Raw genomic sequence first — 25540 nt, forward strand, 5'->3', positions numbered from 1 at the left:
CATCCACCTCCATGCCTGGCTTCTAATGAACTTTTGGTAAGCAGCCCGTGTTAGAAAAACACATGTGTAAAACATGGAATATGTACATTGCATGTGCTCACACTTATGTGAAAAACAGAGATGCCCTGGTTTCAGTGAACCTTGCAGGGCCCTCAGGGGTCAGGCCTGAGGTATCACCTGGTTGAGTGTTTATGGAAAGCAAAGTATCTGGGAGTCCGAGGGAGGAGGCCTGTGTGGCCACTTAGAGAAGCACCGAGGGCTCCAGGTAGGCAGAGCCGAAGGCCAGGGGAGTCAGAGGTTGTAGTGTGTCCCTGGCAGAGCGAGCCAGGATGGAGGTGTGAAGTGCACAGAGCACTGGGGCACTTTTCACTTGGCCTCCGGGGGCCTGTAGGAATAGCTCCTGCAGATCAAAGACTCCAAGAAGGAAATGGTTTGGGCAGCTTGGGAGGAGAATTTAGAGTGAGGTCACTGGGAGCCTGGGCTGCCCGCTCACCAGGCTACTCAGTCAGTGCTGCTGAGGGAAGGAAGTAGGTCTCCCCCAGGAGTGGGCAGAGTCCGGAGGTGCAGGTAGACAATGGCCTCCTGCCACCTTGAAGCACAGAATCTTGGCGGGAACAACTGACAGAAATTGTGAAAAAGTGGAGCCAGAGCTTGCTACCCTCTAAAAATTGTCAGGGCATCCCCACTGACCGGGCTCCAGCACGGGGAAGGAAAACAAGGTGCATACGCTGAGCGTTGTGGCCCAGGCCTGGGAGGCGGACACAGGAGAAATGCAGGTTCCAGGCCAGCCTCGGCAATTTAGTGATACTCTCAGCACTTAGACCGTGTTTCAAAAAAATAAATAAATAAAAAATAGGACTGAAGGTATAGCTCAGAAGTATAATGTCCCTGGATTTAATCCCCAGTACCAAAAGAGGGGGCAGAGCAGAGTGGTCCCCAAGGAGCCTGCCTTTCCGCCCACTCCTGGAAAGGCCAGGAGGTGGAGGTCCCCTGGTCAGCAGGCCACTCTGCTCAGGGAATCCGTCCCTCCCTGGGGTGGGGGCTGTCATTGTACTCACAATAAGGCCCTTGAGGTCCTTAGCTGGGCTGTCTCTACTGAAACCCACTGTCAGCTTGGCAGAGGCTGTCTTTGTCCCCAAAGTCCTCTCCCTGCTTCCGGTGGACTGAGGACACCAGAGAGGCTGCCATTCACAGGGGAGATGACCCTGGTGGCCTTGGAGGAGGGGGCTGTCCCTGACCACACAGGGTGACAGTGATTAAGTGCACCAGCAGCTGGGCCACTGGGGCCCTCCTTGCCGCTAATTTGGGTCAATTAAGCCAATTTGTCTTTGTTGACTAGAAGTCTCTTCCCTGTAATGGCTCTGGCCCCTGTGGGGCTTGGGAGGCAAGGAGGAGGAGGAGGCAGTCCCCTGAGGACAAAGCCGCCTCTACCTCCCCACTCCAAGCCAGGGTCTCTCCTGACCCTGTGACCCCTCCCACTGTGCAGCCCCCTGCAGCTGGCCTGGGCTTTACCTCATTCCACAGAAAAGCACTTGGGGCCCCTCTGTCAGCGGAAGAGGAGGGCCTTGAGCCCAGCATTCGGACTTAGAGCCAGTGTTCCTCTGTCGTACCATTCCACCTCTATGGTTTTCACAAGGTATTCAGCCTGGGGTCTGGCCCAGAGAGCTGATCACCACACCCCTGGGGGTTCCAAGGAACACAGTTTGAAAACCAGTTCCCCACCCTCACCCATACACACACACACACACACACACACACACACACACACACTAAAGAAAGGGAGGGAGGGACCACATTTGGTATCTGCAGGGAGAAGCTGCTGCTCTGCTTGGCCTCCCAGTCTTCTGGAAGAAACCATACTGCTGCCTACTCTAGACTGTCCCCTGGGCTGTGGGACGGCTGGGACAGCAGTGAGGTGACCCCTGGCCTGGCTTGGCCTGGCCTGGGCATGGAGGGCTGGGCAAGCTCAGGTCAGAGGCCAGACTGACACTGTCCTGTCCACTCTGGGTGTGAGCTCGAACAGGCCCTCCACTTCTCCAGGCCTCGGTGTACCCTCTTTAGTTCAGTGGAGGGGGAGGGGTTTCTTCTCTCTCCCACACCTCGGAGATGGAGCACTTTTTCTCTGCCTCCACTCTGGACAGGTGAGAGCAGAGACAGGCCATGACATTAGGAGACTGGCAGGGGCCAGGAAGATCCAGGGCTCCCCCATGTCCCCTACAGAGAGCTGCATCATGGCTGGGCATGGTGGCACATCTGTAATCCTAGTACTTGGGAGGCTGAGATAGGAGGACCACAGGTTTGAGACCAGCCTCAGCAACTTAGGCTCTCAGCCACTTACCAAGATCTTGTTTCAAAATAAAAATTAAAAGAAGGCTGTGAGTGTAGCTTGGAGGTAGAAGGCCCCAAAATGGGTTCAATCCCTAATATAAAGAAGGAAGGAAGGGACATCCCACGGATCCAATCTGGCAGGGAGAGAGTACCACCCAGGCATTGGACTGATGGAGGAGAAGTGAATTCTGGGTAGAAGGGAGGCTCCAGGCTTGTCTTTCAAACCCTGCAGGAAGGCTTCCTCAGCTGCCTTGTGACCAAGGGAAGCAGTCTGAGCCAGATGGAAGCAGGCGGGCTGTCACAGCACAGGGGCTGTGGGACCTCCCGGGAAGCCCTGCTTAAAGTGCTAAGCGGTGGAGCCAGCTGTGCCAGGCCAGTGCTGGCATGGCCTTCTGCGCATCCCCCCACCCCTGTGCTCTCCTAGCCTTAAGTCTCATGTGTACTCATAAAGCGGGGATAGTGGGGGACCAAGGTGCAGGATGGTGACAGTAGAGGAGACCCAGGTCCCCCAGGCTCCACTCCCCAGCAGTGGGTGCTAGAGCCCAGGGCAGGCGCTGTTAGAGCTGCAAGGGACCCAAGGGAGGGGCTGCTCAGCTGCTATTACAGGTGGGATCACTGAGGCCCAGATGCCCCTGCCCACCGTACAGGGGTGCTCCATGGAACACCGGATGATCGCACTCAAGCCCGGCCCAGCGCTGCCTTCCTGGTCATGCTGAATAAACCCCTGTGCACGCCAGGTTCCGAGGGAGGAGGGATGTATGTGGTGGCGGCGGAGTGGACCTTGGTCTGGACCCCGGAGGGTGTGACCTGTGGCTTGGTCTTCTTCCAGTCAGCTTTTTCCTCTGCCTGTCCCTGGGCCCCAGCCACGTCTTCCCAGGCCTTCTATGGCTCCTCTTTGGTGTCCCTTCCACTCGGCGTCTCAGCAAGCAACCCACTGTCTTCTTAGGTTATTCCTCAGGTTTTTCATTACAGTCACCAGCAAGACCCTAGTCTCTGCCCTTCACCCACTAGGCCTGGCCACTGCTCATCCCCTGCCTCACACAGCAGGGCCACTCTCCTTCCATCAAGAGACCAGACAGGAAACCTGTTCTCCTACCCCACAACAGGCCCGAGCCTACCAGGAGACAGCAACAGAGCCACCTGTACTGAGTGCACGTACGGTGCCTGGCACTGACCTAGGACTTTGCAGTTGAATTTATTTAACCATGACAGCAACTTGCAGACCTGGGATAGGCTGAAGCATAACTTGCCCCAGGCTGCACAGCCCGCACCAAGAACAGACAGACTGGCTCTTGAGTGTGTACTCTTCAGAAAGGCCTTCTCAGGCTCAGCACTTGGGAGGCTGAGACAGGAGGGTCATAGGTTCAAGGTCAGCCTTCAACCACTTAGCAAGACCCTTTATGAACTTATTGAGACCTTGTTTTAAAATAAAAGGGCTAGAGGTGTAGCTCAGAAGTAGAATGCCCTAAGTTCAATCCCCAGTACTGCAATGGATAGAAGGATGGATGGATGGATGGATGGATAGCTCAGAGGTGGAGCAACCCTTAGTTCAATCCTTAGTACCAAAAGAAAAAAAATGTGCTGTCTCCCGTCTCAGCAAGGGTCCTGTCTGCCCTCACCGGCCCTGCCCTGAGCAGGGCTCACATCTCTCCACTGGACTGTGCCTCGAACCTTGAGTGCCTCCCCAGGAGCGCTCTTTCCCAAAGGTATAATGGACCAGGTCACCACCAGCCCCTGTGGAGGCCGAGACCCGCCCAGCTCCTCAGGATGGAGGGCCCAGGGTCCTGTAGCCTGGCCTCACCTGTTCCATGTCCTCACCCACTTCTCCACTCTTCCTCCAAATACATCCGCCCTGACCTCCCCCACGTCTGCTGGTGCCTGAGCCCATGAACCAAGGCTGTCACTCTAACAGCAGCCCCTACTCCAGAAAATTTCTACTCAGTCTCCCTGCTGAGGTGGCTGCACTTGAGGGAGAGACCAATTGTGACTTCTCTGTGCCCCACACGGCGCACAGTAAGCCCTTGATGGACAGAATAAAGGGACGAATGCACTTTGAGGAAGCCCAAAGTCTAACGAGAGCGATTTATTATCAATAGCGACTGCTACCGTTTATTACCGAGAGAGTGCCGCATCTGTGGCAAGCTCCATGCAAAGAGCTCACATTTCATCCGTAGCCCCATGAGGTAGATGCAACTGTGGTCGTCAGCACTTTAAAGGACAGGTGGCTGCTGCGGCTCAGCAAGGTTAAGCAACTTGCTCAAGGTCACACAGCTGGAAAGAGGGAGGACTGGGATTCAACAGCAGGTTAATGTGAGTCCAGAAGCTAAGCCTGAGGCAGCTCCTGCCCGACATCCGGGGGGGCCCAGGCCTGCTCAAGGTACCTAGGCGACACTGGCAGATTCGAGAGGGATGTGCCTGCCTCCCACTGCCTAAAGAGCTGCTTGTACTTCCTTCTGTGATCACCGTGAAGCCCTAAGTGAGAAGACCCAGGTCCCTTGTCCCCGACTGTCACATGTTGGGGCCTATGAGTATGAACCCTCGGAGGGGCAGGCTCACCCCAGATTCGAGAAACACATGGTGCCTCCCAGCTTGGCCCAGACAATGTGTCTGCTTTGTGTACTCAGCGTCCCTGTCTCCGCAGGTGTGGACATCCCTTCGAGACCCCGAGCCAGCTTGCTCCATTGCTCTTATTCTTGCAGTGACCTGCCCTGTCCCTGTCCCTGATCCCTCTTGGCCTGCAGACAGACAAGGAATGTCCTGCAGCTCTTCTAAGCTGTGGCCTTCCCTATGGGAGCAGAAGGGCTGAGATGACCCCACAGAGGCCTCTCGCCAAGGCCAGGATTCCATGCATCTAGGACAGATAAGCTGCTGCCATAAAATGCCACACAACAGTCCCCCCTCAAATTCCCTGCCTAAACAATGAGTATTTTCTTCTGAGCCGACTGGGTAGCGGGCTGTGGCTTTTCCAGGCTGGGTTTCTCTGGCTGGACTCCCAGACGCTGGCTGGGTCCTGGCCTGTCTACATTTCTTCCATCCTCTTTGCTGGCCCTACTTGAGGTGTATTCTTCTCTTGGTGAAAAGGCCCGATCGTGTAAGTGCTTTATACCCTCTATGTATGTCCTGTGGGCTAAAATTTCATTAGCCAAAACAGGTACACGGGCAAGGCTGGTCAGGAGGAGGGAGGGATTGTCCGCTCCACAAGGCAGGCTCTAGCTGTAAATGTGTGAGTCCCCAGGCACTGAAGATTTGGGGCCACTGGTTCAGTCTGCCCCCCATAAGCCAGGAGGCTCAGAGGCCAGAACTGAAAGGGGCATGAGAGGCACAGGCACAGAAATTGAGGCCCAGGGGCAGGAAGGACAAGCCCCAGCTGCTCAGGAAAGGCCGGGAAGAACCAGAAGTCGAGCCAGTGTGCTCAGATTCTAGGTCTGTTCCACTACCCCGGGACTGCTCAGAAGCCCCGCCCCTTAGAAAGGGTGCTAGCCTCTATTCCTGCTGGGGCCTCCTGCTGAGCAGGGGACTGGGCTGCCTGTGGCTGAGAACAGAGTGCTACAGGTTTATACAGGCTCACAGTTTGGGAGATTCCAGCCCATGGTCAGGCAGACCTATTGCTTTTAGGCCTCTGGCTGGGGATGACCATCATGACAGGTAGGTATAGCAGAGCAGAACCACTCCCCTCAGGGCCAGAAAGAGTGGAGAAAGAAGGGGACGGGCTGCTGTTCCCCTTGAGAACACCCATCTCAATGATCTATCCTCCCCCACTAGGCCCTGCCTCTTACATTGTGGTACTAGCAATTGAACACAGGGGTGCTCTACCTCTGAGCTATACCCGCAGCCCTATTTTGAAATAGAGTCTCACTAAGTTACAGAGTACTGGCCTTGAACTTGTGATTCTCCCATCTCAACCTCCCTAGCATTGGAATTCTTATGGGTGTGCCTGGCTTGAGCCCCACGTTTTAAAGGTCTCTCCACTTTCCAATAGCACCAAGCTGGGGACTAAATCTTTAACATATGGGCCTTTGGGGGACATCTCGGATCCATACTATGGAGAAGCCTACTATCCCGTGACCTCCCCTAATAGGCAGAGACATGGCGGTTTGCGTTTCTTCGACTCAATCCCATTTCCCCCCACCTGGCTGCACCTGTCCTGCCCAAATAAAGCACATGTCCCTCTTCTCCTCATTCGCCGCATCCGCTCTCCCCCTCCCACTCTCCCCCTCTCCCCTCACAGCCTCAGCAGTGACTAGGCTGGCAGCCTCACAGACCCTCACTGGAAGGTCATCCAGGTCGACCTCTGCCCATGCAGAGCCCCCTGGGCAGCGTCCCCATTGGAGATCAGCAGGCTTCAAGTGGCTAGGGTCCCTCCAGGGACAGAGCTCTCAACCCTATAAGGATGCCTCTTCTATTGCTGGGCAGCTTTGACATCAAGAAACAACTAACATCTTTAGTTCCAAAGAAGCTTCCCTCAAAATTCCATCCACTAATCTAATTCAACCAATATGTAGGGACATTTACTGTATTTTGGCTGGGGACTGTGGATACAGGGATGGGAGTCCCTGTCCACCTTGTTGAGGTGCCCGAAAACCAGAGGCAGACAAGAGTGTGGAATGTGGGTCCAAGGTGACAGGGGCTCAGGGTGGGATAGGACAGGAACCTTGGTTGTCCTAGGGATGATCCCCAGCCTTCCTGGGGCAACAGACAAAACCTCTTCCTCAAAGAGGCCCTGTTCCTCTGTTTACAACACTCTGACACTAAGTGTGAGTTGCTTTTGTTTTTTCATAACAAGCAATTCTGCATGCTTCTGTGGCCACCACGTGAGTGTCCTACAATTTGATCCAGTTCTGACTAACTGCCTGGGGCTCACGTAGACCTCACAGGTTGAGGGCCTCATCTCACAAGACTGCCTCTTACTTCAGAGGCTGATTGCAAACAGGAGTGCCTAGGGTACACACACTTCTGTCCAGCTCTGCTACCATGACTCTCTCCTCGGGTTCAACAATTTGCTGTATGTGCTCAGACAATCCAGGGAAACCCTGCTTTACTATTACTATTTTTAATAGAAAGGCTGTTATAATACAAATGAACAGTCTATTGAGGAGGTCAAGGAGGGTCTGTCCCAAGAGGAGGAGCCCTGTCCCCATCGAGTTTGGGCTGCATCAACCCAGAAGCACCCCAGCCCTGCAGTTCAGGGGTTTTATGAAGGTTCCCTTACGCAGCTGTGATTGATTACATCATTGGTCATCGGTCACTGGTGATCAATTCAATCTCCAGCCCTTGATTCTGTCCAGCTACATGGTTGGTTACCCTGGCAACCAGAGCATCCTCCAAGAGTCATCTCATTAGCATTAACCCAGGATTGGTTGAAAGGGGTTTCTTATGAATATCAAAAGAGGCTCCTCTCACCCTATCCATTCAGAAATTTCAAGGATTTTTGAAGCTCTGTGTCAGGAACAGAGACAAAGTCCAAATGTGTATTTCTTATTATACCACACTCTCGGCCTTCCCTGGGACACCTTGCTGGTGCTTTGGTGGTAGACCTGGGTGTGAATTCCAGATCTATGATCTTGGACACAGCTGAGCTGCAGGGGCCTCTGGGTAAAGCTGAGATTCTGGATACATTTTCTGACAGGAGAAGGGAAGGTGGAGGCCCTGAAGCACTGGCATGCGCTAGAGCTCGGTGCCTGGTGGTGGTGTTTTGTTACTGTCCTTAAGGATATGTCCCGGGATGGAGCCGGCGTTTGCCACATCCCCACAGACGTTCAACTTCGACCTTCTGAGCAGGATCTTCCCCTTTGCGGGAAGAAGTCCGCAGAGAATAGTTGGGCCCATGGCTCTGCTGCCTGCCTTTCTGTTTCTTCCTCTTAGAACTGAGGAGCAGAGGTGCCTGGCAACAAGACCCAGCTGCAGGCCTTTCAGAACACATCAGAGTTATCTTTTTAGCAGAGATGGGGTAGCAGGTGGTCTCAGCACTGAAGAGGATGGCATCTGCCTTTGTGTGGCCTCTTCCAGAATCTGAGGGCTCCCGGGAAACCTCGAAAATGTCTAGCCGAATACTCCAGATGATATTTGGAGTCAGGAGGGTGAGGGCGGTAAAGACAGGACACAGAAATCCTATTTCCCATCTGGTACCCATGGCAAACATCATTAATCAGTTGTGGCTCTCTTCTTCCCTGCAGTTGGGACTCAGGTCTCAAATGGCCCGCATCTTGGACTCCAAAAAAAAAAAAAAAAAAAAAAAAAATTTCTCTTAGCCAGCCTGGCCCTGTGCAATTGGGACAGGGAGGATGTGGGATTTCAGAGTCTTTTAAATCGTGGGTGAATGGCCTTAAGCAGCAATGAGGAAGGAGTTTGGGGGCTGTGATGGGCCCCCTGTGCTCTGCTCTCCCTCACCATCAGGCCCAAGGGAGGGGCAGGAGTGACCGAGGAGGAGGCCCAGGGCAGAGCTGGAGCAGGATGGAGGAAGAGGGATGCAAGCAGAGCCCTGGGCAAGGAGCGTGGTCCTCAGCTAGGCCAGCAGATCTGACAGGCTATTGAGATAACAGAAGCCCAGGAAATTAATTACAGCACTTGCTTCTCAAATGCCAGCCCCTCTAGTGGCAGATTCCTCCTTCTCCTCTGTCTCCACCCTAGGGAGAGGAGACAAGGACAAGAACCAGCTCATGGTGTCACCCTCCCGCTCAAGAATGCCAGTGGCTCACCATTGCCTTTCTTGATGGTATGGCTCTGTTAGTCACTCAACAGCCTGTGTCAAAGTCATGTCAACAAAAGCCGTTCCTGGGACCTGGGGGCCGCCACAGAGCCCCAGGGCCCTGAGGAAGTCTTGAGAACCTCTGGAATAAATCCATAGACACCAGTCCAGGCATTCAGAGTCCTGGAGCTCCTGGGGCCACCCTGCTGGACAGTCTTGTCTCTCTGCTTTCCCTCTTACTGCCTGCCACTCCGCTGCCTATCCCTGGCTCCGCTCCCCATCCTATTCTCTCCACCTGAAATGTCCCTGCCCCCCCCCAGGTCCCACCCCACCCAGGCTGCTGGATTTCCACCCATTCTTTAACACCCTATAGTCACATGACTCTTCCCTATGAAGTACTTCTGTAGGAGGCTGGCTCCTCCCGGGGCCCCAGGGAGCTCTGCAAGGCTCTCAGCACTGCCCACCTTTTAACACGGTTATTTATATACTTGTCTAGTCTCCCTGTTAGCCAGCAAATTCCTTAAGGGCAGAAACTATCGTCTTTATCTCTGTCCTGTGACTGTTCCCAGCAGAGTCTTTGCAGAAAGGAGCTGAATAAATATTTATTTGAGTGTCCATGACAAGCCCTAGTATCTAGGCGTTGGGAGTACGCGGAGAAGGGCCTGGTCCCTGCCCACAGCAAGGTTTCTGTCTCAGAAGAAGCAGAGCATGCGCACCCATACTTGTGGTATAAAGAGAATCCAAAATGTTGGGTGTGAGCAACTCAGATGCCAGGGCCTATCCTAGCTGTGGGAGGGGCCAAGGGAGCTTTCAGAGAGAGTGAACATGTGGGAGAAGTCAAAGGACCAGTGACACCAACCAGGAACAGCATGTGCAAGGAGATGACTGGAGAGCTCAGGGGAGTGGGCTGGGGAGACGGAGGGCAGGCGATGCGGAGCCCAGTGCTTTAGGGCTGAGTGCGCTGCACCGAGGCGGAGTGGTTAAGAGGAGCTGTGAGACCTTGCGCAGGGTCCTCTCTGGAGCTCAGCTTTCTCATCTGTAAAGTAGGTGGTTTGGATCAGAGAGTCTAGAAGGCCCCTTTCATCAAGGAATGCTGATGCATCCACCAGACGACTGTCAATCCATCGGCACAATCCCATCAATAAGGTGCTAAAGAAACCTGGTGCGATAGAGCCGAGGCTTTGAGGGGTGATGGGAGCAGGGCAGAGCCATTCAGGGAGGGCTCCCTGGGGAGATGGGAAGGGGCGCTGCCTGTGAGCCGGGGTATGTGAGAGGCACTCTGGAAAGTACACCACGCTTACTCTTCATGGTACCCGTGCGCCAGACGATTTGTTAGCCCCCTTTAGTACACGGAGAAGTTGAGGCTCTATAACTGTGTTGAACCCCAGTCTATGATTTAGACCAACTACATCTCTCCCCATTCTGCAGGCAGGCTGGGTCCTCCAGGGACGCCTGCCCCTACATGGGAAACAGTTTCAGGCCCAGTCACCGCTATACACTGAGGTTCTCAAAGGCCCTGTCACCCTGTGGGCAGAGAGAGAGAAGGGATAGTTGGCCTCATTCCTGGGGCGATCAATTGTTCTGGTTTGTCCAGGACTGAGGAACTTCGGGTATCAAGCCCTGGACAGTTCCAGGCCACGTAGGACTGGTTGGTCCCCTACACCTTCCATAGGTGGCAAACTGAGGCCTAGGATCAGCCCTGCAGATGGCAGCACCTTGGTCCCCTGGTTTTACCCACTAGGGACCCTGCTCAGGAAGGATGCTCTCCTGCTCAGCAGCCGGCTTTGAGTGAGGCTGCTGAGGACGCTGGGAAGCTAGAGAGCGAAACTACACTCAAGGTGAGGAGTCCCTGACCCCCTTTGCCACTAAGCCTGTAAGACCCCGACCTTGACGATATCTGTAGCTTTCCTTCTTGGGCTTCAGTTAAAATGAGAATCAGAACTGCTGTTAAAAGACCAGAGCTCTGTCACACCAGTGCACTGTAGAGCAGCAGCAAGCCCCAATTCAAACCATCCCACCCAGCGCAGGGACAGGAATGTGGCTCAGGGGACCCTGAGATCCTGTCTCCAACTTCCAGGCCCCATCACTCCTGCAAGGTGAGCCCAAGGCTAGAGAAATCAGAACAGCTGATGGGGCCTAACCCCAGCTGTGTGTCCCTAGACAAGCCTCTTAGCCTCTCTGAGCTTCTGGGTTTTTTCATTAGCAAAAACATCTTATTGCTCCTGGGGTTAATGGAAAAGACAGTACAACACCTTCAGCCCAGGCAGCCTGGCGCTGCATCCACCCTGCTGTTTGCTGTCACGCTCGCTCGCCCCTGCTCAGGGCTGAACAGGCTGGAGGGGTGATGAAGACCCCAGTTTGGGCTGCCAAGCCCAGCGCCAAACCCATCCCCATTCATCACAGGTAGGGCTCTCGGCTAGATCACTTACTCCCTTGCACACCACTGACTCTCTCTCTCTCTCTCTCTCTCTCTCTCTCTCTCTCTCTCTCTCACACACACACACACACACACACACACACACACACACACACACACTTTCTTTTTCTGTTGTTTGTGGCTAATTGCTTATTAGGAGATGCAGGCGGCTGCACCAGTGGGAAGGCTCAGCTTGCTCCGCTATAATTAGGATAATGCACATTAGTCATTTAGTGTAACTCGCAGCCCCTCCCCCGCGCTCCCGCTGCCGCCCACCCTCAGCTCCCGGGCCAGGGACGGGCCTGCACAGGTCCCCCTCTTCCTCCAGTCCCTCCCTTCTCTCTGCCACTGGCCACCCCCATGCTGGGGATTCCTGTCTCCCACCCCCTCTCCAGCTAGTTCTCTGTCCCCTAGCTGTGCCTGTCTACCCCTCTTCTCGAGCCCTCCCCCCAGCATCCTGGGCCTTGATTTATTTTCCCCTCGCCCAGCCCCTCCCACCTCCTGAACCAGAGGCGAAGGGTTAGGTGGGTGTAGAGGCCTGAAGGGCAGGTTGGGGGTGTGGAGGGGCATTGGTGGCAGCTCTAGTCTCCTATGTGACCCCTCCCGGGGCTGGCCCCCTGGAGCTGGCCCCTGGCTGCTGCCTGGCCCCTTCCCCACCCCAAGCCCTGATCATCTGTGTGGCTGAGGCCTGGGCTGGCCAGGGCGCACCATTGTCTCCAAAGGCCCTTCTGTGAGCTCAGCCCAGCTGCTCATGGTCATCCTAAGGTGGGGACTTCTGAAGTGCAGCAATCCCCAGGGGGCCAGGGAGGAGCTCCACGGGGTCAGGCTCCTTCCCCTGAGGCCTCAGCACCCCCCTGGGATTCTATAAGCTGTGCAGGCACTGAGGAGTGGGATGGGGGGCAGCCCGGATTGGGTGATCTCTTGGGGAAAGGGCGGCCAGGCTGGGTGGAGGCCCAGTTCTAACAGGTAAGTCAAGGCAGAGAAGAGGCCTTAGCTGTGGGCACAGTGCCCTGGGCCCTCCTCAGTACCACTCCAGGAGCTCCCCTTTGAGTCCAGAGCCCGTGTCTGTTGGTCTGTCCATATCTATAACCGCAACCAGCAGGCTTGTGAAGAAAAGAGGGCATTGTCTTTCCAGTTGAACACACACACACACACACACACACACACACACACACACACACACACATTGGCTTTTATTTCTAAAAAACACAGACAAGCCCCCCCATATCTCACCCTGCCCCCAGCAGTGACCTTCCCCAAACCCTCAGCCCTCACTCCACCCAGCTGCGAGGGGCCCTATGCCAGGTCCCTACTGGGAGGGCCGAGTGGGTGGAGGCCCATGGTTGTGGGTCTTGAGACAGAAGGAAACTGTGGGCTTTGTCCCCAAGAGTCCCCACCTGCTGCCCATGCCCAAGGCAGACCCCATGTGCAGGGAAGTGGAAAGCACAGATCACATGCAGGGCTCTGCTCTGGACAGCGGGGTAAAGAAAACAGTGGAGCCCTTGCCCTTGGCAGGAGGCCTCTCAATGGCAGTCAGCACAGAGGACTAGTGTTAAGTCCCTATGTGGGAGAAATGGGGAGTCAGCGTCTGGGTCTCTTGTCCCTGATTCAACAGGCGGTGTGGGATCCAGTTAATGATGGTGACGATAACAAGTAGTAGGTGACATTTTTGTTGTTACTGGGGATTGTACCCGGGCCATTCAACCTCTGAGCTTTACTCTCAGCCCTTTTGATTTGTTTATTTTTTTTTTATTTTGAAACCGATTCTCACTAAGTTCTTGAGGGTCTCACTGAGTTACTGAGGCTGGCCGCTAATCTGTGATCCTCCTTTCTCAGCCCCCCAAGTCCTGGGATTACAGGTGTGTGCCACCATACCCGATTTAATAGCTAATATTTACAGAGGGCTGACTATGTGCCAGGCTCTGAAAATCTTAGGTAGGTGACCCTATAACACAGGCATTTTGTTGTCAAAGCAATCAAGGGACAGAGGTGCTGTTTTTACCCTAGTGACAGTTGGAGAAACCAAGATGGAGGGATGCTAACTCAGTCTGTCTCCAGCCTTCCTGACCGCTTCCTCCTTCTTAAAATGTAGGGGAAGGATTCTGACATCTCTTCCTTTAGGGGATGGGGAGTTCTCAGAGGGGTCTCAGGTGTTGGGGGGAGCTGGCAGGAGGTCTCCTGGGAGGGGCTGCAAGCAGCGTGGGGTGGATGCCCCCTTCCCTGTCTAATTCCAGCCTTGGGATCCAGCCATGCATGAGGGCCGGGTGGGCCACAGCGTTGGGAAGCCGCCTCTCCAGGATTTACAGCCTGCCGGGGAGGTGGGCCTGAGCCCCTGGGGGTCCAGGCTGTGGGAAGTTTGGTGGCCTTTGCCCACACCTGTCACTGTGTGAGGAGCCAGTGCAGATCACGGGCTGCTGCAGGCTCCCCTGCTGGACTCTGGGCACACGGGGCCCCTCCGTGCTGGGAACCCAAGGGTGGGAGGAGACAAGAAAGCCCTCCTGCCTCCTCCACACTTGTCCTAGAGGTGGGGTCTGCAGCTGGAGATGGGAGAGGGGAGCTGCTTTGAAAAGGAACAGGAGGCAGCTAGAGGAGGGGCATGGGGGGCTGGACATCTCTCAGGCCTTAGGCGTCTGTCCTGGAGGCCCCTATTCCTCTGCCTCTGTTCTGCCACCTCTTCTCCCATCCAACCCAAGACTGTTTATGCAGCTCCAGCTAAAAGTAGGGACGAGCCTATATGGACAAATGTGTGTGCAACTTGGGGACATCCAGCAGCCCCAGGCTAGGCACTGGGAGTGGTGGGCAGAGCCGGGCTGGGTTGGAGGCCCGGGGTGGAGGCCCAGCTTGTTGGCGGGTCAGGCCTGATCTGCTGAACAGCACAGGTGGCTGTCCTGGTGGGGAAGGAGGCAGTGCTCCCGGCCCAGCTGTTGCTGGCCTCTGCCCAGCCCAGATCCCCCAGGAAGCCCTGCACACATCGCCCTGCACACCCAGGCCACTCACGCAGCACACAGGGCAGACTGTCCTTTTCTCCCAGGCCCAGAGAGGGGAAGGGACCAGCCCAGGCCACACAGCAGACTGAGGCTTTTAAGGTCCCCAGTAGCAAGCACGTCTTCCAGTCTGTGTCTCCAAGGCCCCTGGGACGCGGCCTGGTGCACCTGCCACCTCTTACTTGTCCTGTTTAACTTAACAGACACTGACAGAGGACCTGCCATGAGCCAAACAGTGCACAAAGTGCTGGAGAAAACAGGTCAGCACCTCCCTCCTCCCAGAACTAAATAGGCAGTAAGCGTGGGGTGAAGGAAGGAGCCAGCGAACCCTGTACCAGGAGCTACACCAAGCAGTGTTCTTATTAAATCATGACAACTTCGTGAAGTAGGTTACATGGGCCTCAATTTTCATTTTTTTGTTTTGTTTTTGTGCTGGGAATTAAACCCAGTATAGTTCTACCTCCGAACTACACCCCAACTTTTTATTTTTTTATTTTTTGGAAATAGGATCTCACTAAGTTGCTAGGGGTCTCACTAAGATCTGAGTCTGCCCTCCAGCCTGCGATTCTCCTGTCTCAGCCTCCCAAGTGCTGGGATGACAGGCACAGGCCTCTGTGTCTGGTCCCATGAGCCTCATTTTACAGGTCTAGAAATCAAGGTTTAAAGAAGTTAACTTGTCAAAGGTCGCACAGCAGGAAGTATCAGGCCTGGGTGTGAACATGAGCTTATTTCTCCAAAGCCAAACAGGTTCTTTATTCTTTTCTTCTTTTTAATTTCCTTTATTTTTATTCTTGGAAATGCTTCAAACAGTTTTCTTCATTCTTAAAGGCATTTATTTTTTTTCTAATTTTACAATAATACATGTTCATCGCAGGCAACTGGAAAATACATAAAAGCATAAAGTAAAAAAATAACAATTACCCATAATCCCTACCCCCGTAGAGACAAGCACCATTAGCATTTTGATGTATTTTCTCCCAGTGTCTACATCTGTTTATATAAAACCAGATCAGGCCATCGAGCCACTCCTATACTTTTCTTTGACAGTTCACATTCTTTTATGACAATTTTCCCATCTGAATAAATATTAAAAAAAAAAACCTTGAAGCCAGGCATAATTTACCAGCACGCTTGTAATCCCAGCGCTTGGGAGGCTGAGACAGGAGGATCGCACAGGTTCGAAGCCAGCCTTCAGCTGCTTAGTGAGGCTCTCAGCAACTTAGTGAGATCCTGTTTCCAAATAAAGTAAAAATTAGGGCATATTCATTTCGAGTCACACCCCCCCATGCCATTTTGGCATGGGGTTGTATTTCTATTTTCTGTATTTCTATCTTTCTAATAAACTTCTTTAAATCTTCCAAAAATAAAAAAGTAAAAAATAGGTCTGGGAGTATACCCCAGAAATAGAAAAGCCCCTGGGTTCCACCCCCAGTACCACAGGAAAAAAAAAAAAAAAAAAAAAAAAAAACCTTGATCTGCCAAGCACGGCTGTAATCCCAGTACTCAGGAGGCTTAAACAGGAGGATTGCAGGTTCGAGGCTAGCCTCAGTAAATTAGTGAGACTCTGTTTCAAAATAAAAAATAAGAAGGGCTGGGGATGCAGCTCAGAGATAGAATGCCCCTAAGCTCAATCTCCAATGAGCCCCCACCCCCCAAAAACTACCCTTGATCTCTAACGGATGCATGTAGCCATTCTGGTACATTTGCATTTATTTAACTCAACCTTACTTTTGGAAGTTTTAGGTTGCTTCTAATTTTTCATTAATAAGCACAATATAGCAGTAAGCATCTTTCTACATAAACCTTTGAAAAGATTTCTGCTTATTAGATTCCTGGAGGAGGATTTATTGGGTTAAGGAGCATGAACAGCTTGAAGGCCTCTAAAATGTATTTTGAAATTGCTTTCTAGAAAGCTTGCCCAGTTTAACCTTTACCAATGGGGCAAGACAGTGCCCCATTCCTTTTCCCCCCCTTGTTTTGGTACTGGAGGTTCAACCCAGAGGCATTCTACCTCCAACCTACACCCCCAGCCCTTATTATTTTTTATTTTGAAACAGGGTTTCTCTAAGTTGCTGAGGCTGGCCTAGAACCCGTACTCCGCCTGTCTCAGCCTCCCAAGTACTGGGATTATAGGTGTGCACCACCTGGTTTGTCCCATTTCTTTAAGCCTTTGCTAACATTAAGTACACTCTTTTTTTTTTAAATCAAAATTCTTTCTCACAACCTAGGTTTCCCCATGGCAGCACTCCACTCCACAAGCACTGCTGGGGACCATTGGTTCCGAAGCCCATTTGCCTGTGGGGAAGTAGGCCACGAGAGGTCAGACCCGCCAGCCAGGGAGAAGAGGCATCCCTCCTCCCAAGCCAGAGCCCCTGCCTTGCGCCCTGGGCCTCAGCTGCCTCCCCTGCAGCCCTCCTGGGCCAGGGTGTTTCTCCAGGGCCTGTCCCTACCCCCTCTCTAAGTCACACCTCTGCTGTGGTCCTGGAGGTCTGGGCTGGGGAGGGGTCACTGGGCAGAGCCATCCCTGGCTTCCTGATCCCAGGCCACATGGCCCCCAGGATGCTCACCACTGCCTTAATCATGGCTTCTGCTGCCTCTCATTCAATCACTGGATCGTTCATTCAGAAATCTAACAAATAGACTCATTCGGCACCTACTTGGTACAGGGCCTATTGGAGGCTCTGGATATTTGTCATGGTTACTTGTCAGCACTGCTGCCCTAGACTATGCCTCAGCCTCTTCAGCACCTTCACCAGCTTACTCACTGCAGTCTCCCAACTCCTGTGATGACAGCCCCGGGGTGCTTGATGAACGTGCGGATTACCGGATTACCAGGACTCTCCTCTGGAAGGCCTGGGTCAGGTCCACCTTTGCTCTTGTTTCGTTTGCTCCAGCTGTTTTTCCTATTTGGGCAAGTTCAGGAGCGAGTGCTGAAGGATCTGCAAACACTGACACCAGGTGTGGCACAAGCATGCCTTTGTGCGCGTGCATACACACACACGCACATGTACACACACACACACACACACACAGGCCAAGCTCTCTCGTGGTGTAGCCCACGAGCCCTTGAGCCCTGCTGGCACACCCTGCTGCGCCCCTCAGCCTCAAACTCACCAAAGTTAATGATTTCTTTTTCATGATTTGCAAGTGATTAGTTTTAATTTGGGGACAATTAGAGGTAGAAGCAGGAGGCATCTGATCCTGATTAGAAGCAGAGAGATAAGCCGAGCGTGGTGGCACACACTTGTAATCCCAGCATTCAGGAGGCTGAGACCGGAGGATGGCAGTTTGTGGACAGCCTCAGCTACTTAGCGAGGCCCTTTGCAACTCAGTGAGACCCTGTTTCAAAAATAAAAACACTAAAAAATAGGGCTGGAGTGTAGCTCGGAGGTACAATGCCCCTGGGTTCCATCCCCAGTACCTCAAAAGAAGAAGCAGGGAGAGGAGCAGCCAGAGGCACCCCACGCCCAGCCTGCCTGGCCCTAGCCTCCACGAAGATTCACTACTGTACCCTGTAAGTTGGGGGAGGGAGGCTCTGTACCTGGAGAGAATGTCATCTGGCAGGGACCAGAGGAACCCCTTGTGCTTCCAGACCCCTGAGATGAAAGGGAAAGACTCTGTCAACCATTGACCTGGGCAAGTGCCCCGGGCTCATGAAGAGGCAGAATTGAAACACCCACTATAGGCAACACTGGTCCCACCCAATGGCTGCCTATATCCCCATCCAGCTGGAAAGAAAGGTACAAGTGTTTAAACAAGCCCATGCTTTCTGGTGGTGGAGGTGGCTTGAGGGACCTCTACACTGACACAGGGCACATGAGCCAGAGAAATGACCTATGAAAGAGCCCTTGATCATTAGCACCGCACTGACACAGGGCTCCTGACCCAACAGAGCCCGGCCTAGGCAGAACACACAGCTGCAGAGGGGAAGAAAGCGGCTGCCTGGGTGGTCTTAAGAGGGGCCTAAGTTGGGCACGGGGGGTGCAGGGAATCCCATGCCCCTCCAGAGCTGCAAGTCTGCAAATTCATTCCGTTGTCTATTTCACTGTGAGGAGGACAGAGCAGGCCCAGCCTGTGTGAAAGGGGCCACTTGCCAGGCCCAGTTCTGGCAGGGCTCGGGGATGCTGGGGACACCACAGTAGCCATCACTAGCCCTCTTACACAAGCTGGATGATCCCAGCCCGTCTTCTTCCTCCTGTGTGATACCTCCACATCTTCCTGGAGGAAACTGAGGCTGTGCAGGGTAGAAATAGCCAATCCTCAAGGATTAGTTTACTGGGGTTGCTATAGCAAAGTGCACCAGCTGGGCAGCTTAAGCAGTGGGATTTTCTCTCTTCTGGAGGCTGGGAGCCTGAGATCTGGGTGTGGCAGGTCCTGCAGTAAGGGCTTCTTCCTGCCCATCTGCTCTTTGTATCTTTGCTGTCTTCCCTCTGTAGACCTGTGTCCTGCTCTCCTGATAAGGACACTGGCCACACTGGGTTGGGGGCTCCAAAGACCTCGCTTTCACTTCCTTGCCCCTTTAGAGACGCCATCTCCAAACACAGTCACATTCTGATATACAGAGTGTTGGGACTTAAGTGTATGCACAAGGTCCCGGGGATCTGAAGGCTTGCAAAGCCCGAGGCAGAGCAGGGCCATTGCAGAAAGGCAGCACCAAGCCTGCTATGCTGGCGAGCTGGACCGGGACAGAGGTATGGCAGGAGGAGGCCCCGGTCCAAGGAGCAGAGTGGGATGGGTGCCGTGGAAATACACTCTGGAATTGTACCAGGCCACCTCCTGCAGGGCCGAGAGGCAGCCCCCACACACCCAGGCCAGTAGGAGGTAGTGAGCAACTCTTTATTTTCCCCTTAGGACTGGAAATTGAACCCAGGGGTATTCTAACTCTGAGCTACACCCCCAGCCCTATTTAATTTTTTATTTTTGAAATGGGGTCTAAGTTGCTGAGGGCCTTACAAAGTTTGCTGAGGCTGGCCTCTCACCTGCGAACCTACTGTCTTGGCCATCACAGGTGTGTGCACCACGCCTATGTGGGCAGCTCTTGTGTGTATGAGTGTGTCCAAGATGGGCCCAACTGTCATTTCCACCTGTCTGACCTCTGAAGCCCCTCTCTTCCTTACCTCGGGCTGGACCTCCTTCTCTGTGTCCATCCTCCAACCTCACCCACTTTTGCCTCCCTTCTAGGAACCATCTAGCAGCTTCTACTCCCATGCTCTTTTGATATTGAGAAAGGCCAAAGCTCTGTGCTGAAACAACGGCTGGCATGCATTTGAGTGCACACACATACACACACACACACACACACACACACACACACACACACACACAGTCTTCCAAAACTTGACCTACCCAGTGACATACTGACCCCACCGGTCTCATCTCCTCTGCTCTCCGCCCCCACCCCCAGGATGCTTGCTAGGGCCTCCCCCACTTCCCAGGGGAACCTGAGGCTCAGAGAGGTCAAGTAGAAAATAGCTTTCAGCTGTAGAAAAAGCAAGTGTGAGAGCAGAGATTAGTGTTAGAGTCTCAGAGACCCACCCTGCTCCTCCCACAGAGGAGAGAGACCGCAGGGCCCCGCCTCTAAGGATGGAATGAGTCACAGTGGTGACGGGCAGGGGGTGGGTGCTGTGTGTCATAACAACATTAATACAAAAATTGCAACAATCCGTTATCTTTTGGGATCACCTTCCTGACTTTTAGCTGTTTCCTTAATAGAGGTACTCAATTTCCTCTGCTGCAAGTTGGATGGAAGGCTGCAAGACCCACAAGCTGCTGGCCCCTCCTCAGGGTCATCCGGTTTCCTCTTGGATGCCTCATGAATGAGGAACTCATTACCCCCACCGTAACCTTGTCAATGCTGGGCAGCTCATTCACAGAATTTCATTCTTTCTACAGCATTGGTTGAAGGCCTACCACATGCCAGGCCATGTCCTCAGCACTGGAGTAGAGCAGGGAGCCAAGCAATGTCTGTGTCCTCAGGGATCGTAGTCTCTAATAGGCAGGAACAAGTACCAAGAATCCTATCAAGTTAGGTGGTCATAAATGCTATGAGGAAAATCCATTAGGAAAGGAAAGAGATCAAGGGGGTGGGACACGCTACTGTAGGTAGGACAATCAGGACAGATATCCCTGAACAAAGACTGGAAAGAGAAACGTATGAATATCATGGGGAGAAAGTTCCAGGCAGAAGGAACAGCAAATGCAGAGGCCGGAGGCAGAAACATTTGCTCAGCAGATTTAGAACAGCAAAGACAATTCAGATGATCCAGAATCTGCCAGACCAGCTCCTGCCCAGGAGGTAGACGGGGGGCAGGTTTCCCCAGTCCCTTCCTTCACGCCCCTCTGCGCCCAGTGGCCATCTGGTGGCCTCTGCCCCCACCATGCCTTCAAGGGGTCCAGATGGTTGGTCATGAAGCAGGGATGGTGAGAGGAACAAATGAAACTAAGGCACTTAGTGGCCTCTGGGTCTCCCGGGGATGGCTAAGGAAGGCGGGGCAGCATTCGGACCCCCCAGCCTGCCCCATCCTATCCAAACAGTGAGCACTCACACCCTACTGACCGCAGCTGCCCTTCTACAAGCACAGAAGGACAAGCACACCACCTTGTGAGCATCTCCGCGGTTCATGAAGCATGTTCTAACCCTTAGCCTTTTAGCCACTGTCAGTGTCCCTATGGGTGAGTGGGGCTGATGTCACCCCTGCAATTTTAGAGGTAGAATCTGAGACCCAAAATGGGAAGCAACTCCCCGGGGGGAGTCTGGCAAGGAGAGGCCTTGACCCTCAGTGTCAAAGCCTCCTTCTGCCTGCTTCCTGAGGCTTCCAGGGCAGTTGATTGGCCGCTGTGCCCTGGCAGGACATCCCCCTGGATTCACATATGCATGCCTTGACCCCGGGCTGCAAGGGCACATTCTTAGAGATTCCAGGAGACAGCCTGGAAGGCTCTCTGCGCCTTTTGGGTGCCGATGCCCACCTTCACCACAGCGCTCCTTGCAGGGCAGGGCTGTGGAGTATCCGAGGAAGGAGTGGCTGGGAACTGAGGTCTCCTGGGGTGTCTAGTTGTGAAAGCCTGTGCTGTCTAGAGGACCAGGGACCAGCACTTTCTAAACTGGTCCTGGGGCTACTCTGGGATGAACCTTAAGAAGGAATGGAAAAACCAAGAGCCACTCCTCCTACAACAACTGGTCTCTGAGGGCCTCTGCTGTGCCTCCAGCCGACTGCTTTATTTTTTGAATGAGGAGACCAAACTGCAGATTTGATTTTAAAAATAGGATGCAGACACTGGGGCCTCAGGAGCCGGGAATTTTTAGTTTCCTGCTCTCGTGAGGAACTGGGTGTGAATGTGAAACAGTCAAGGGTCAAAGGACAGTGGTAAATGAGGAATATGCATGAACTCTGAGTAAGGTCCCGTATGACCAGGGGTCTCCTCTCCGAAACAGGGGTGTGTGCAGACCACTCAATATAGACTAGCCGTGATGACCCAAAAACCTGCTTGTCACCTGGCCCCAGAGGCAGGATGTGAGAGGACTGCTTGGAGAAGGACAGCTTGTAGGAATCTCCAGGGGTCAAGAGCACGGTCTGGAAGGCTTCCTGGAGAAGGTGGCATTGGAGCTGGGCCTTGGAGGAAGATTCAGGCTTAGATAATGAGAGAGTCAGATGCAGAGGGTGCAGTGTTATCAAAGGAGGGAAGTAAAGGCGAAGTTGAAGGTAGTAAGAGTTGTCCGCTTATGCTGCCGCAGGGGCACGGGATGAGGAGGAGAGTCCTAGAGGACAGGCAGGAGCTTGAGGCTCTGAATGCCACACTAGGGCCGGAGGTGGGTTGGGTTTTATTTTGTAAGCAGGCAAGAGAGAGTCTTTAATAACACCTACCCATGTTCGCATTGTGTTGCACAATTATAAAGAGTGTTTTCTTATTTGATTCTCAAACACAAAACAAATAATAACATGACATCCTGCAAGCCCAGCATTCTTATTGCCCTGATTTTAAGGTTGAGAAACATGACTCAGAGAGTTCAGGGGAAAAACCAAAAAAGCCTCTTAAACTTCAGGCCTCAGCCAGGTAGAGTGGTACAGTCCTTGAGAGGCTGGGTGAGACAGGAGAATCGCAGGTTCAAGGCCAGCCTCAGCAACTTAGCAAGACCCTGTGGGAATATAGCTCTGAGATAGAATGACCCCTGGGTTCAGTCCCAAGTACAAGAAAGTAAATAAATAAAAACAACTTCAGGCCTCCATTGTGGTCCCCCCTGTTTCCCGACTGTGCTACCAGCTTTAGAGAAGAGTGTGGGGAACGAGGGCCACTCTGTGTCCAGAAGAAGGGCTGGCGGGTGAGGTTAAGAGAGGGGTGAGGAGAGACCCATCATCATTGCCCACAGCTAGAACTGGGGCAGGGGCCTGGGGTGGAGGACAGAGGGGAGCCCAGGATATAATAACCAGTCAGGAGACAGACTTGCTAAAACCTAAGAGCCTCCTGGGTAGCAGAGGGGGCAACAGAAGGATGAAGTCCAGTGCAAGGCCCACACTTAGATCGGGGAGACAGAGGATAAAATTCTTTGTGGTGAGAGGGATGAGCACAGGGGGACCCTGAGCACTCTATACCCTCTGAGGTGACGGTGCTGTAAAGGGCTGGGATTGAGGCTCAGAGGCCTCGGGTTCCAATCTGCTGCGGGCCCTTTTGCCCATGTGACTGGGATAAGTTACTAAAGTGCTTGCACGTAAGTTCCTTTATCGGTGAGATTTAAGAACAGGCACTCAAAAGAAGTTATTGATAGGAAGGGGTTGAGTCGATGGAGATGATAACACTTACCTCCAAAGATTGATCTGTGGATCAAACAAACAGACGCTGGTGGGGCCCAGAACCCGGTGGGCAGGTCACAGGAGGAGTTAACACTTTGTGTGCGCCGAGCCCATGCGCAGCCCTTCATGTGCACGACTTTGGAAAGTCCTCCCAAGGGCGCTTTGAGGTAGAAACCGTTTGTAGACTTCTTTGCTGGGTCTTGGGGTTTGATGTGACCTCTCTAACGCTTTCCAGGACTTTGCATGGGATTAGCTTCACCTGGAGGTTGAAGACAAAGAAATGCAGCCAGGGGAAGCTAGGGGCCTGGCAGCAGCGTCCTGGGCCCACTAAAAAGACGGGGAGCCAGGCTGAGCCTGCACTTGGGGGCACAGGGCCATTGTGGGGGTGGGAAGCTAGGTGTCTGGGAGTCCTGGTCTCAGCACCTCAATCCTGACGAGTCTAGGCCTTGTTGCTCTCTGTCCTCAGGCTCCAGCCGCTCCCACCCAGCCAGTCCCAGCCCGCCAGGGCATCAGGCCAGCCCTGTGCTGCCGGTCAGCTACCGTCTGTCCCACACTCGGCTGGCTTTCTTCCTGCGGGAGGCCCGGCCGCCATCACCCGCGGTGGGCAATGGCTCCCTGCAGCGCTCCGAGCCCTTCGTTGTGTTCCAGACCAAGGAGCTGCCAGTCCTCAACGTCTCCCTGGGGCCCTTCAGCACCAGCCAGGTGGTGGCGCGGGAGCTTTTGCAACCATCCAGCACCTTGGACATCCCTGAGCGTCTGACGGTCAACTGGAAGGTGCGCGCCTTCATCGTGCGCGCCCGCGTGCCGGCCTCGCAGCCCGTGGCGCAGGTGCTGTTCTATGTGGCCGGCCGGGACTGGGACGACTTTGGTGTCACCGAGCGGCTACCCTGTGTCCGCCTGCACGCCTTCCGGGACGCCCGGGAAGTCAAGAGCTCCTGCCGCCTAAGCGGGGGCCTAGCCACCTGCCTCGTGCGCGCAGAGCTGCCCCTGGCCTGGTTCGGGCCCCCCGCCCCCGCCGTGCCGCCCAACGCCCGCCGCAAGTCTCCAGACGGGCTGGAGCCCGAGGCGACGGCGGAGAGCCAGCAGGCCGAGCTCTACTACACGCTTCACGCCCCAGATGCAGCGGGCGGCTGCGGGGGCTCCCGGCGGGCGCCAGGGCTCGGGGTGGGGGCCCGCGCAGAGAGCCCCACGCAGCATCCGCTGCTGCGCATTGGGAGCATCAGCCTGTTCCGCCCGCCGCCCCGGAGGATGCTGCAGGAACACAGGCTGGACAGCAACCTGATGATCCGCCTGCCCGACCGGCCGCTCAAGCCCGGGGAGGTGCTCAGCATCCTCCTCTACCTGGCCCCCAACTCCTCCTCGCCGACCAGCCCCAGCGTGGAGCACTTCACACTCAGGTAGCAGCCGCGAGTGGGGGTCCTGCTTCCGGTCCAAGGTCAAATGCATTCCTGACCCTTTGTAGTCCCGGCCAGGTCCCTGACCAGCATCCTAACCTCAGCTCTCCCAGGAATCCCTTGAGCAGTCTCAGGCACACTGCACTTATTGGAGCCCCAGGGTTCTTACCTATCCCATGGCAATCAAAATCTCTGCCTCTCCCTCTGTATCTCATAGAATTGGCATCATAAAAGGACGTGTCTGTTTTCACAGAGATGTCTGGAATGATGGGATGGGGTCCAGAAGGGCCTTTAGGTGGGAACTGGTTCAACTCACCCATTTTGCAGATAAGGTGACTGGAGTCAAAAAGGAGACATGGAAATAGGAAAGCATCCCCAAGCTGGCAGCCAAAAGACAAGCCAGAGTATGTGCCGGCTGGGACAGTGGCCTCAGCCCTGGAGTTGGGAGAAAAAAATCTCAGGAGTCCAGCTTTTTCTATATCTTGAGATGGACATCGTTCATGAACTCAAAAATGCCCCAGGTCATATCACATCCCCATGAAACAGAATGATATTTCACAGTAGGAAGCATGGTTTAAGTCATGTTGTGTGACTTTGAGGACATAAAAAGGCCCTTCAAAATGTTGCTCTGTGCCACCAAGATGCATGGCCTCAACCTCCCTAAATATTGCCCTCTCACCTGATCATACAACTGTGGGGCTCACTAATGCCTGGAAAGTTATTTTATTGTGATTTTATTTCAGTGATTGATACCTTGGCCATTAATTGGAACCATTAAAAGATTCTAAACAAGCCAGATGTGGTAGTTAACACCTGTAATCCAGTACTTGGGAGAAATAAAGTATAAAATAGGTCTGGGAGTGTAGCCCGGAGGTAGAAAAGCCCCTAGGTTCCACCCCCAGTATCACAAAAACAATAAAAAAATAAATAAAAGATAAAAAGGGCTA

At 53.7% G+C, this 25540-nt stretch overlaps 1 protein-coding gene across 1 annotated transcript in view; it reads left to right on the top strand.

Annotated features, from left to right (window-relative positions):
• Positions 1–25540, top strand: part of TMEM132E (transmembrane protein 132E) — a gene marked incomplete at both ends in the record, with an annotated part of 54347 nt that overhangs the window by 19003 nt on the left and 9804 nt on the right. Inside the window, one exon of the mRNA XM_080713693.1 lies at positions 23666–24596. Coding sequence (XP_080569819.1) covers positions 23666–24596 — 931 coding nt within the window. The remainder of the gene's footprint in view (positions 1–23665; positions 24597–25540) is intronic.

This window comes from Muscardinus avellanarius (genome assembly GCF_963383645.1).
Source record: "Muscardinus avellanarius genome assembly, chromosome: 16".
In the NCBI taxonomy this organism is placed as follows: Eukaryota; Metazoa; Chordata; class Mammalia; order Rodentia; family Gliridae; genus Muscardinus; species Muscardinus avellanarius.